The following is a 13925-nucleotide window of genomic DNA, read 5'->3' on the forward strand; positions in this document are numbered from 1 at the left end:
GACTGCCAAAATGTATAGGTCAGGTACTGGCTATAAAAGCACGGGACGGTAGCAACATTTTAGACAACAAGTTAATTATGTAACAAGTTGGTTATATCGTAGAGTTGTTTATGGGAAGCTTGAGCATATTCAAAAATGATAAAAACTCACATTTTAGGAGGGTGTACTCCCCTTTCTGCGGAGACATCCATATGCAAAATACTTGGGTTCTTGCGGAATGATTGGGCAATCTGTTTGTCGTTGTTTACACAATGCCCGCCCCCTCAGTTTGTCTGCAGATCAGAAGCAAGGGAAACGAGGGAATGACAGATTTAATTTAAAGGGGTCATATGATGTTGCTAAAAAGAACATTATTTTGTGTATTTGGTGTAATGAAATGTGTTTATGCGGTTTAAGGTAAAAAAAAACACATTATTTTCCACATACTGTACATCATTGTTTCTCCTCTACAATGAGCAGAGACCGGGGGCTAAAGTGAACAGAGGTGGCGGATTCGACAAAGGAGCGTCCAGAGGGCTTGCGGCAACCACATGTGACGACCCCGGGTTGGACTCCGCTTCGTCCACGGTGAAAGCCGATCCGGCGATCCACAGCGCAAAGTTTATGTATTTCCTCAGCGACCAGCACGGATCAGCTCCAGGCATGATGATGTCCTCTTTTGGAAGGCCAAACAAAGTAGTTTCGTTTGCACAACGAATCACACAGTGCCTTCACGACATGGCGGCGGCGGCAACAATACTACAGCGAGAATAAAAGTTACGCCTTCTTTCTTTGCGTGAACATTTGGGCGGCATTATGCAAATCTTCCCACATAGTGATGTAGACATGTGGGGGCGTGTTAGAACGAGACGTTTTAGGTAGGCGTGGCTGACTCTTAACTTTTATAAAGAATATCTCTTTGGATTTGAGACTTTAGTCTTTGCAACTTTACAGATCTTCTTTATGCACCAAGAGCTTGTAACACTCCAAAGAGAAAGGAAAAATTGAAATCGCATCATATGACCCCTTTAAGATATATTTAAAAGGCTGTTTATCATGCATATCATTGTTTTAGTGCTTACAGTATGTAAGAAGATACATTATTTCATATCAGTTTCAACTATTGTAAATTTGTAATTATAAGGGACTTTGTTAAAATACAATAGAAAATGACAGTTCTAAAAAGGCTGATGTTAGAGTTTGCAAGCAGGTCACTTTCTAATATAAATGTTAAATAATTGTGTTCTCTTTCATTTATTTAATTTACCAATAGCCCATACATACTTAAGATTGTCCATCCAGGACTTTTATCGAGCGGATGTAGGTTTTTACAATGGAACCGGAAGTACATTTACGTACACAAAAATTTTGCGCGAAAACTTTTGTCATCGATTTACGTACGCTCTGCGATTTATTTATCTATATGTCAGATTACCTGTAAATTTCCTGTCAAAACATACAAGAGACCACAAACATGGATGAATATGATGAAATGTACGGGATTGAGGATGATTTTGAACAACAGTTTGCGGATGAATTGGAAGTCATGGCTGAAATGGATCGTAAGTAAGACATGTGTGAGCTCTCTGTCTGATGGTGTAACGAGAAGTCGCTCCTTCTAAAAGTATTTAAAGCTAGTTTACATCAGTTTTCTGTGTTATGCTTAAAATACATACAGTGGGTATAGAAAATAATCACCCCTTATAAAAGAACCACATTTTGTTGTTCGCAGCCTGAAATGAAGACGGAAACAGTTTTTGTTTCATCATGCACTTTACTCAGTGCAACTTAAAACATCCAAGTGAAAGATTTAACACCAACATGTCAGAAAAAAAATCCGAATCACTGAGTTGGAAAAACAATCACCCCTTTGTGTCAGTATTTTGTTGAACCACCTTTTGCTTTAATTACAGCCTTTACTCTGTTGGGATATGTCTATATTAACTTTGCACATCTAGACTTTGCAATATTTGCTCACTCTTCTTTGCAGAACTGCATAAATTCAGTTAAATTTGATGGTGATGTTTGTGGACTGCAGTCTTCAAGTCATTCCACAGATTCTCAATGGGGTTTAAGTCTGGGCTCTGACTAGGCCATGCAAGAACATTCACCTTTTTCTCCTTCAACCACTGTGTGCTCAGTTTTGCTGTGTGCTTTGGGTCATTGTCACGTTGGAAGGTAAACCTTCTTCCCATTGACAACTTTCTGGTAGAGGGCAGCAGATTTTCCTCAAGAATGTGATATTGATATTGGTATTTTGCCCCGTCCGTTTATCTTTCTATCCTGACAAGTGCGCCAGTCGCTGCTGATCAGTTTATTCCTGGCTCTTTCATCCAGTTTGGATGTCCTGATCCAGGGAGGGTCTGTGTTGTACCAAATACATTCCACTTCTTAATAATAGACTTCACTGTGCTTTTAGGCATTGATAAATCCTTTGAATATTTTTTGTGTCCATCTCCTGACTTGTGCCTGTCCACAACTTTATCCTGGAGATCTCTGACAGTGCCTTGCCACCCATAGTTGATTGTTTGCTTCAGTTGCACTACCAAGGACTGAAATGCCCCAGGAAAGCTCTTTTCATGATCAAAATGACCACAGCTGATCACAGTTGAAAGTCAAATGGCTTTGTGTGCCATAGAGAAGGTGATTAGCTACACCTTATTGAGTTTATAAGTCATTTTTAGGAGGGTGATTCTGTGATGCAGTCTTTTTTCTTTCTGATATGTTGGTGTTATATCTTTCACTTGGATGTTATAAGTTGCACTGAGTTAATACAGCTGGATAAAACAAAAACTGTGTCCGTCTTCATTTTAGGCTGCAAAGCAACAAAATGTGATTATTTTAAAGGGGGGTGAGTACCCCACTGTATACCATCATAGTAAATATTATATGCCAAGAATGTTAAACATTGCTCTTGGTTAGTGTCGGAAAATTAGTCACGATATTGCTATGAAATACATATTGCAGCATTTGTAAGTTTTAACACACACACACACACACACATATATATATATATATATATATATATTTATGTATGTGTGTGTAAATATTTAAATGTAGAATTTACCAAACATTGCTGGAAAACATTGCCTTTGCCATGCAATGATTTGTTTATAATTTTCAACTCATTCTAACTAGTCTAATTAGATGATAAATGTAACTAGATGACCTTTTTAGCACTACAACATTGTTCAATATATATTTTTTAGCAATGAGCTATAATGTGTCATTTAATTTTAAATAATCAAATGACATAATTAAAACAGTTTGTTAATTTTGAATGTATGAATGTGTCTGTATGTGTCTAGGCGAACATCCTCCAGGTGTGAAAGTGTCTGAGTTCCGCAGTAAGAAGCCGATTTCACAGACGTTTGAGGAAGCCATTGTGTCCGGTGACGTGCCATTGAGAAAATCTGTAAATAACCAGCATCCTGAGAGCATCTCACCTCCGGTATGTGAGGAGGAGGAATCTCTGAGTGAGTGTATTACGTTTCATTTTCATGTAATAAAACAATAATTCAGAGCTACACTATCATTTAAAAGTTTCATAGAGTTTTTCATTTTCAAGTTTCATTTTTTTTTCTTCATGAATTTGAAAGAAGTCTTGTATACTCACCAAAACTGCATTTTAAATACAAAAATACAGTAAAACAGTAATATTGTGAATATATTAGTACAAATTAAAATAACTTTTTTATTTTAATATATTTTAAAATGTAATTTATTAATGTGATGGCAAAGCTGAATTACTGTAGTCTTCAGTCTCACATAATCTTTCAGAAATCATTCTAATATGCTGATTTGGTGCTTAAGCAATATTTATCATTATCAGTGTTGAAAACAGTTGTGTTGCTTAAAGGGGTCATATGATGTTGCTAAAAAGAACATTATTTTGTGTATTTGGTGTAATGAAATGTATTTATGCGGTTTAAGGTAAAAAAAACACATTATTTTCCACATACTGTACATCATTGTTTCTCCTCTATGTCCCGCCTTTCTGAAACGCGTCGATGTTTACAAAGCTCATCGGTCTGAAAAGCGAGGTGTGCTCTGATTGGCCAGCTATCCAGGGCGTTGTGATTGGCTGAATACCTCAAGCATGTGACGAAAATGTTACGCCCCTTACCATACTGTGATGCCGTGTCCTGGCCGGAGCGACGAGACAAAAACATGAAAAAACCCATTATAAACAAGGCATTTGTTGCATCCAGTGGGGACATAATTACGGATTATAATGACTTATACTGTCTTTTTACACGTTGCGTTGCACCGTGCCACATAAACATAAAACCATGTCTGCATTTGTGATCAGAGAAATGACAAACAACAAGCGCTACTCTACACTGCTCAAAACTCACGTTTGAATCATCAGTGGCAAATCCTTTAAATATGAAAACATACTTACAGTCTGAGAGTCAGAACAGCTGGCATTGTAGTCTACTCTACCAGGATCAGGAAACAGTCCTCCATAAAATGTGCTGCACACATCTGAATATTTGGGTTGAAGTGTTATGGAACAGTGTTGTAAAAACAACTTAACCACTGATATCTAGTTGTGTCCTCTTTTGGAAGGCCAAACTAAGTAGTTTCGCTTTCACAACGAAACACACAGCGTCACACAGCGGGCTAGAGTGAGCGAAGGCCGGAGGCCTAGAGTGAGGAACGGCCGGCGTATTCGACGAAGGAGCGGCCGGGCGGGCTTGCGGCAACCACATTTGACGACCCCAGGCTGGAATCCGCTTCGTCCACGGTGAAAGCCGATCCGGCGATCCACAGCGCAAAGTTGTAGTATTTCCTCAGCGACCAGCACGGATCAGCTCTAGGCATGACGAAGCAGATATCGTCCTCTTTTGGAAGGCCAAACAAAGTAGTTTCGCTTTCACAACGAAACACACAGCGCCTTCACAACATGATGAAGGTGGCAACAATAATACTACAGCGAGAATAAAAGTTACGCCTTCTTTCTTTGCATGAACATTTGGGCGGCGTTATGCAAATCTTCCCACAGTGACGTTGACGTGGGGGCGTGTTAGAACGAGCCTTTTTAGGGGGGCGTGGACAAGTCTTAACTTTTATAAAGAATATCTCTGCACAAACAGCTTGTAACACTCCAAAGAGAAAGGAAAATTTGAAATGGCATCATATGACCCCTTTAATATTTTTGTGGAAACCATGAGGCATCTTTTTCAAAATTCTATAATGAATAGAAAGTTGAGAAGAACAGCATATATTTTTTATTTATTTTAGCATTTTTTTTGTTTAAATTGTTTGGTAATATTTTGTAATGTATCACCTGAATGCATTTTAGATTTTTTTTGTCTTATGTCAAGTTAAAATGTTTTATATAATAATTAAACATTTTATGGATTATGATGCTGATTGTGTTTGCCATGTTAATAGCCCTGATGCTAACATAACATTAAAAATTAATGCACAAATTTAAATCGTTTGTAATATATGCTTTTATTCTCACTTTTGATCAATTTAATGCATCCTTGCTGGATAAAAGTATTAATTTCTAAAAAAACCGAAACAATCTTACCCCAGATATTTGAATGGTAGTGTAAACTTCGACTTTGTGAAATGATGTATAAAAAAAGTAATGCAGTGTCTAATTAGTTTGTGGTTTCTCACAGCTCCAAAACCCAAGAAAAGGAGACAAGATGTGGTGAAAAAGCTTCAGTTTGGTGTTGAAAACTGTGATGACATCACTCCTCCATCTTCCCCAGAGGTTTACGACAGACCAGCAAGAGATGGGTAACAGTTTATGTACTTCACAGTTAAACTTTACTGCTGCGTGCAACACATTTCACATCATAACATTACAGGCATTGATTGTAGAGTGAGTACGTTTTCTTTTTAAAAAAAATCTTTTTACAGGCCTGGATTTTCGCTGTCACTGAGTCCAGATAGATCAGCAGCCACAAAAATAACAACCAATGTATTGGATATTAGTGGACTGACTGCATTACAGAAGTCACCAAAGCAAGTTACCACAGCAAGACATGCCCAGAAACGGCCCCCTGCAATCGGAGATTACATAACTGTCACAGACTCCATGGGAAACAGAGTCTACCTTAACAAGAAAGAGGATAAGGAGAAGGTTTCGGACCCCACCAGCAATTTTACTTGACTGAAATACAATGTTTTCTTTGCATGAACATTTGGGCGGCGTTATGCAAATCTTCCCACAGTGACGTTGACGTGGGGGCGTGTTAGAACGAGCCTTTTTAGGGGGGCGTGGACAAGTCTTAACTTTTATAAAGAATATCTCTGCACAAACAGCTTGTAACACTCCAAAGAGAAAGGAAAATTTGAAATGGCATCATATGACCCCTTTAATATTTTTGTGGAAACCATGAGGCATCTTTTTCAAAATTCTATAATGAATAGAAAGTTGAGAAGAACAGCATATATTTTTTATTTATTTTAGCATTTTTTTTGTTTAAATTGTTTGGTAATATTTTGTAATGTATCACCTGAATGCATTTTAGATTTTTTTTGTCTTATGTCAAGTTAAAATGTTTTATATAATAATTAAACATTTTATGGATTATGATGCTGATTGTGTTTGCCATGTTAATAGCCCTGATGCTAACATAACATTAAAAATTAATGCACAAATTTAAATCGTTTGTAATATATGCTTTTATTCTCACTTTTGATCAATTTAATGCATCCTTGCTGGATAAAAGTATTAATTTCTAAAAAAACCGAAACAATCTTACCCCAGATATTTGAATGGTAGTGTAAACTTCGACTTTGTGAAATGATGTATAAAAAAAGTAATGCAGTGTCTAATTAGTTTGTGGTTTCTCACAGCTCCAAAACCCAAGAAAAGGAGACAAGATGTGGTGAAAAAGCTTCAGTTTGGTGTTGAAAACTGTGATGACATCACTCCTCCATCTTCCCCAGAGGTTTACGACAGACCAGCAAGAGATGGGTAACAGTTTATGTACTTCACAGTTAAACTTTACTGCTGCGTGCAACACATTTCACATCATAACATTACAGGCATTGATTGTAGAGTGAGTACGTTTTCTTTTTAAAAAAAATCTTTTTACAGGCCTGGATTTTCGCTGTCACTGAGTCCAGATAGATCAGCAGCCACAAAAATAACAACCAATGTATTGGATATTAGTGGACTGACTGCATTACAGAAGTCACCAAAGCAAGTTACCACAGCAAGACATGCCCAGAAACGGCCCCCTGCAATCGGAGATTACATAACTGTCACAGACTCCATGGGAAACAGAGTCTACCTTAACAAGAAAGAGGATAAGGAGAAGGTTTCGGACCCCACCAGCAATTTTACTTGACTGAAATACAATGTGAAAATTTTATTTATTGATTTTTTTTAATAATATTTTTTCCTCAGGCACCAGACCCAAGAGCCTTCCGTAACTCACTGAATGGACTAGGACTGTTAGCAGTTCCCATAGAAGTGTTGAAAGAACAAATTGCAGAGAGAGTAAGAATATGTGTACACATGCAAACAAACCTAAATTAATGATTTGGAGGAATTCTGTCTGAATCGGTTTTATTTTTCAGCGCCATCGGCAAGTATTGGAGGAGTCCCAAAGATTGACAGAACTTATGAATAGGTGACATTTTTATGTGTATTGTTTCTGTCACTCAGGCCATCCAAGAGCAAGTGATGTAATGCTGAATTTCTCCAAATTTATTCTAATGAAAAAACTAATTAATCTACATCTTGGATGGCCTAAGTGTGAGTAAATTTTCAGCAAATTTTCAATTGTGGCTGAACTATTCCTTTTACTCTTAATGACGTTTTAGTGGTATAAGTCCAGAGCTTCTTGCAGAAGAGCAGAAAGACTCAGGTGTGGATGGTGATAGTGGGGAAGATGAAGGCTTGTCCTCGCGGCTGTGGGTGGATCAGTTCTCGCCACAGCACTACACTGATCTACTCAGTGATGATGTGAGTCATAGACACTCTGTTTATTTGAAAACTAACTCCTCAATTATTGGCATGAATTTGCCTCGTAATTATTAAAATTTTTCTCTATCTCTATAGTTTACTAACCGCTGTCTGCTGAAGTGGCTGAAACTCTGGGACACTGTGGTCTTCGGGCGAGAGAGGAAACCCCGTTCGACCCCTGCAGATGTCAGATCGAATTTCACGAATGCTCAAAACCAGAACCAGTCCCAGCGTTTCAAAACCAAGTCCCAAATGACAGAAGAGATACTCGAGGCTGAGCTAGACCAGTACAAAAGACCTAAATTTAAGGTGAGTAAAACGGAGCAATCACAACAGATTTATTATATTTATATTTATTTTTAGTTGCTTATAAGATTTCAATTATATATTTTAATGTTATGTGTATGTTTATTATTCTTTTTTAATATATATATATATAATTTTTATATTAATTTGTTACATTTATATAGCACTTTTCTGGGTACTCAAAGCGCTTTACATGAAAGCGGGGGAATCTCCTCAACCACCACCAGTGGTTCCTTAACAAGAAAGAGGATATGGATATATGTATGTGTGTGTGTGTGTGTGTGTCTGTATATACTGTGTGTGTATATATGTGTATATATATATACGTATATATATACACATATATACATATACAGTGGGTACGGAAAGTATTCACACACACACATATATATATATACACACACACACACACACACACACACACATATATATATATACACACACACACACACACACACACACACATATATATATATACACACACACACACATTTTATATATTTATACACCAATAAATACTTAACAACTATTCTTATTTAGATCAGTATTTTATATTTTGGCAGTTTAGGTTGCTAAATTTACCAAATTAATTGACGAATAATTTACAAATTTAATTTGCCAAATGTTGGTTTGATATTTGACAGTGAATAGGTGATATTCATTGTAAAATATGAATAGTGAATGTAAAGCTAATCTTATTTTTATCATGTTGAATGTAAGTTGTTTAACTGTGTGTATCAAACTACACAGGTGGCACTGTTATCAGGTCCTCCTGGACTGGGGAAAACCACGCTAGCACACATTATCGCAAAGCACGCTGGCTACAATGTTGTAGAAATCAACGCTAGGTAAGATGATGCAAGCCCTGATGGTGACCAGTCAGACGCATCCATTTATAAATGTTGACACTCACAAGCTGATAGCGCTAATCTCTTCTCAGTGATGACCGCAGTGCAGAGCTCTTCCAGAAACGTATTGATACTGCAACACAGATGAAGTCAGTCCTGGGAGCCAATGAAAAGCCCAACTGCCTTATTATAGATGAAATTGATGGAGCTCCTGCTGTAAGACCTGCTTTCAGTTTTATCGTTTACTTTCAATTCAATGGCTTGTCTAATTGTAGTTGCTTCTCATTTTTTTTCTTTTCGGCTCAGGCTGCCATTAATATATTATTAGCGACATTGAACCGGAAAGATAGCAGAGAAGGAGAGGAGTCAGGTGGTAATGCCTTGAAAAAGAGAAAGAAGAAGCAGTCCGTGCTGCTTAGACCAATCATCTGCATCTGCAATGACCTGTAAGTCCCGTGTTTAAGTTGCATAAATAAACATTTTGGTAGGATTTAAAATATTAGAATTTTTTCCAGCAAACTGTTTAACATTCACAAAACACGAATAATATCCCACAAAATTTCTGAACATTTGATTTTTGTTGTGCATCACCGTCACAATGGATATTATGACTGGAAAATCAATACAAAAAAGTTTTACTTTGATAAAGGAAAACAAATTGACTTGTAATTTTGTCAGGTATGTTCCAGCTCTGAGGCCGCTGAGACAGCAAGCTTTCCTATTGACTTTTCCCCAGACTCTGCCCTCCCGCTTAGCTCAAAGACTAGCAGAGGTGATACGCACATACACTCACATGCCTACAAGATGATTTTGTAAGCTCATGAATGTGAACCCATGCATGCTTTTGTTTGTGTTTGTAGATCACAAGACGTCACGGTATGAAAGCAGATACTGGCACTCTGATGGCCTTGTGTGAGAAAACTGACAATGACATCCGTGCTTGCATCAACACATTACAGGTGAGAGAGATGTGTGCTTTAAAACATGTCAGAATTCAAATATGGGTTTGCTTATGGGTTAAAATATGGGTTTGCTTATGCTTGTGTGTGCAGTTTTTACACAGTCGTGGACAGAAGCACTTGGATCAGCGCAGTGTCAATTCAATCTCAGTGGGATTGAAAGACCAAAACAAGGGACTCTTCTCAGTTTGGCAGGAAATCTTCCAACTTCCTCGACTGAAAAGGTACTCCAAAACTAGGGATGTACCGAATGTTCGGCAACCGAAAAAAAAAAAAAAAGCAAAAAAGACTTTCGGTGTTCGGCCGAATAAGCGAAAAGACCGAATAAATTGTACCAAACAATGATATGACGCGATCAAATAGCAACCAGCGCAGAGTGAGAGACACGCACTCTTTATTATGCAGCACACACGTCAGCAGTGCGGAAGCATTTAAACTGTCGGAGAAAGACGCAAAAATTATTACAAGCACCGACAGCGAGAGACTGTTTGCATCGCATGTCTTCAATGAGAAGAGGAAGGGGTTATTGTTGCTGGTTACTGTATGATGATTGAAATCGCGAAATGGCCTTAAACAATTAGTAAATAAACTGCAGAACGTTATGTTTTCTAATACAGGCGCATTGCATGTATTCTGCCAGCGCTGCACGAACTCGCAGCAGATCTGCTTGTTAACCAGGGTTCAAAGTCCAAAGCGCGAGGAAAATCTGCCCTGATACAGTCGTCAGTTGCTCAGTCACATTTTTATGAATTTTTACAAGTCATGTGACAGTGTGATACGTACGACGTATTCGTAATGAGACTCATTTATAAATCTGTTGTCAACAAAAAGAAGCATTGAGGTCTTCCTGCGTGTTTCTGCCAAAAATAAAAGTTGAGAAAAAGCAAGAACTCTTATCAACATTCATAAATGTTAGTATTGTAATCTTACTGTTCTGTAAAATAAAATAAATGATAATAATCATTACAACAGCTCTGTTTTAATACATTTATTATAACATTCACACATAGTGTTTAAATTAGGATCTGTAATATTTTCTAATGTTTTAAAAGATTTCTCTTCTCAGCAAGGCTGCTTTTAATTGTACAGTAAAAAAAAAGAAAAGAAAAAAACCCATGCCTGATTCAAAAAGGGGGTCTGATGGCCAAAAAATATTATTTTACTAACTTATTAATTTTAAGTTAAATTGGGCTTTGTTGGTATAGTGTCTGCAAGAATGTTAAAAATGTTCATGTTAAATATTTTTAAATTGTTGTTTTGAATTCTTTAACATTGAATATTCTTGCGTATTATGACCTTATTAATGGAAAGACTACATGGATTATTTGTAATTAGTAATGGTGCATATGAACCATTTAAAAAAATCACTTGTTACAGCGCAGGCAAACATTTAAATGTAATTCTCAAAATACCTAATATGTTTTAAATGTACATTTTCAGATTTAGATTTTCGGTTTTGGTGTTTTTAAATGTGTATGTTTTATCAGATTGTGTCACTAATTACTGCATCCTTGAATTTATGACCTCTGTAATTGTTTGCTGGTGTTTTTGTGGTGATTTAGGAAGCGAATTGGTGGAGATTCTTTTGGTGGTTTTGATGAGGCAGGACCTAAAGATGGAACACAAAGGCTTCAGCACATCTTACATTTGGTCTCATCTAATGGAGAGCATGAGAAACTCACTCAGGTAACTACAGACATGCTCTACTTTGGGCTCCATTTGATGAAGAGTATGAAAAACATACTTGAACTGTGGCCCCAAAAAGCATTCAGACACAAATCACACTAAAAATGCTTGAATTTCTTTGCTTAAGATAACAAAATGTAAAAATAGTTCTTCATAAACTCATGGTGCTATAATGTTTAACAACCAAAAAATTTAATTTTGGATTGACCAAAATATCCGACTGATGTACTGAAGGTTCGATCGCAAACGTATCTTAATTCAAATTTTGAAGCCATTCCTAATTCCCTCCGCCTTAAAATGAAAACCACCTGGCAAACGAACAAACACAAAGCCAATTTCATGAGTTTTTTCTTTAGGACGAGCCCCCAATTTCTGTTACGACCTCTAGGGGTAAGCCGTAACAGAAAAAGGATTTGAATTCACACCAGAGAGATGCCAAATAAACAATTTTATTTTCTTTAAACGGGAGTATCTTCAGGGGCAGACAAGGCCAAAACAATAAACAAAACAGACTTTTCTTTGACAACTAAATAACCTCAAATGGAAATAAAAACAAATCAGCGATCAACTTCCCTACCTCCCTCAACCAAAAACAAAGTAAAGAAAAGATACATTTAAATAAAATGGCGTCTAACCCCCTACGTCCCTAAATTTGGCAAACTAGTATTTACAAGAATTTACAAAGTTATTTACAAAGTTTCCGGGCGTACACACAGCAGAATCAGAATCCAAATCGTAGTCAAGACAAGCAATGTTCAGATAAACCGGGGTTTTTAGAATTGGATCTTACAATAGTAAATACTAAACAGATTCAATACACTCACAATATCTCTCTCTCTCTCCGGTACGACACTTTTTCACAACCCTACAACAAACGACGGCAATACAAACAATAGCAAGAAACCGTTAATCAGAACGTTAGCGCAACACAACGGTATGAAGTCAACGAGGCTCAAAGGCACCAGATGAGTGTTTGGGGCGGTCCTTATATCTGGGTAGGGTGTCACCATCACCAATCACCACCTCCCGCTGGTTAACAGAGGCCACACCCATCTGGAACACAAACATGTCGACACACGAGCAGAGACATCGAATACATACAAAAACAGTGCACAGATGCATAGACTATCTTAAGGTCATAACACTGGGTCTTTCATCATTGATGTCTCTCATCCTGATTAGAGCTGCAGGATCAAAATCCTCAGGACTAACAAAGGCTCATCTCATACTTCTGCCCATGAATCACCCTTCATTGTTCCTGTGTGTAGGCCGGTAGTACTGTGTGTTATAGTCTTTTAGTATAGCAACTATATAGTCTGTGTAGAGATTTTCTACATAAGAGCTCTGAAACTAAAATTTACGGCAAGTATCCATCTCATCTAAGTCATTACACACTGATAGTTTCCCCATCCTTTGCTCCTGCTTTTCCAGACTTCTTAGTTACTTCCTAAGTTTCTTAGACCAAATCTTACCTTGAGACCAGGCAAGCATACAAACACAAAGCCAATTTCATGAGTTTTTTTTTTCCTTCGGACGAGCCCCCAATTTCTGTTACGACCTCTAGGGGTAAGCCGTAACAGAAAAAGGATTTGAATTCACACCAGAGAGATGCCAAATAAACAATTTTATTTTCTTTAAACGGGAGTATCTTCAGGGGCAGACAAGGCCAAAACAATAAACAAAACAGACTTTTCTTTGACAACTAAATAACCTCAAATGGAAATAAAAACAAATCAGCAATCAACTTCCCTACCTCCCTCAACCAAAAACAAAGTAAAGAAAAGATACATTTAAATAAAATGGCGTCTAACCCCCTACGTCCCTAAATTTGGCAAACTAGTATTTACAAGAATTTACAAAGTTATTTACAAAGTTTCCGGGCGTACACACAGCAGAATCAGAATCCAAATCGTAGTCAAGACAAGCAATGTTCAGATAAATCGGGGTTTTTAGAATTGAATCTTACAATAATAAATAATAAACAGATTCAATACACTCAGAATATCTCTCTCGCTCTCCGGTACGACACTTTTTCACAACACTACAACAAACGACGGCAATACAAACAATAGCAAGAAACCGTTAATCAGAACGTTAGCGCAACACAACGGTATTAAGTCAACGAGGCTCAAAGGCACCAGATGAGTGTTTGGGGCGGTCCTTATATCTGGGTAGGGTGTCACCATCACCAATCACCACCTCCCGCTG

At 37.4% G+C, this 13925-nt stretch overlaps 1 protein-coding gene across 1 annotated transcript in view; it reads left to right on the forward strand.

Annotated features, from left to right (window-relative positions):
• The first annotated feature begins 1308 nt into the window (after positions 1 to 1308).
• Positions 1309 to 13925, forward strand: part of LOC107590717 (CTF18, chromosome transmission fidelity factor 18 homolog (S. cerevisiae)) — a 24252-nt gene continuing 11635 nt past the window's right edge. The window contains exons 1-15 of the mRNA XM_016279625.1: positions 1309 to 1541; positions 3288 to 3455; positions 5616 to 5736; positions 5860 to 6082; positions 7358 to 7450; positions 7531 to 7583; positions 7777 to 7918; positions 8015 to 8227; positions 8975 to 9072; positions 9165 to 9288; positions 9379 to 9518; positions 9751 to 9844; positions 9933 to 10031; positions 10125 to 10255; positions 11594 to 11717. Coding sequence (XP_016135111.1) covers positions 1454 to 1541; positions 3288 to 3455; positions 5616 to 5736; positions 5860 to 6082; positions 7358 to 7450; positions 7531 to 7583; positions 7777 to 7918; positions 8015 to 8227; positions 8975 to 9072; positions 9165 to 9288; positions 9379 to 9518; positions 9751 to 9844; positions 9933 to 10031; positions 10125 to 10255; positions 11594 to 11717 — 1911 coding nt within the window. The 5' untranslated portion in view covers positions 1309 to 1453. The remainder of the gene's footprint in view (positions 1542 to 3287; positions 3456 to 5615; positions 5737 to 5859; positions 6083 to 7357; positions 7451 to 7530; positions 7584 to 7776; positions 7919 to 8014; positions 8228 to 8974; positions 9073 to 9164; positions 9289 to 9378; positions 9519 to 9750; positions 9845 to 9932; positions 10032 to 10124; positions 10256 to 11593; positions 11718 to 13925) is intronic.

The sequence above is a fragment of the Sinocyclocheilus grahami genome, unplaced genomic scaffold (assembly GCF_001515645.1).
Source record: "Sinocyclocheilus grahami isolate Dianchi unplaced genomic scaffold, SAMN03320097.WGS_v1.1 scaffold132.1, whole genome shotgun sequence".
NCBI classification, from domain to species: Eukaryota; Metazoa; Chordata; class Actinopteri; order Cypriniformes; family Cyprinidae; genus Sinocyclocheilus; species Sinocyclocheilus grahami.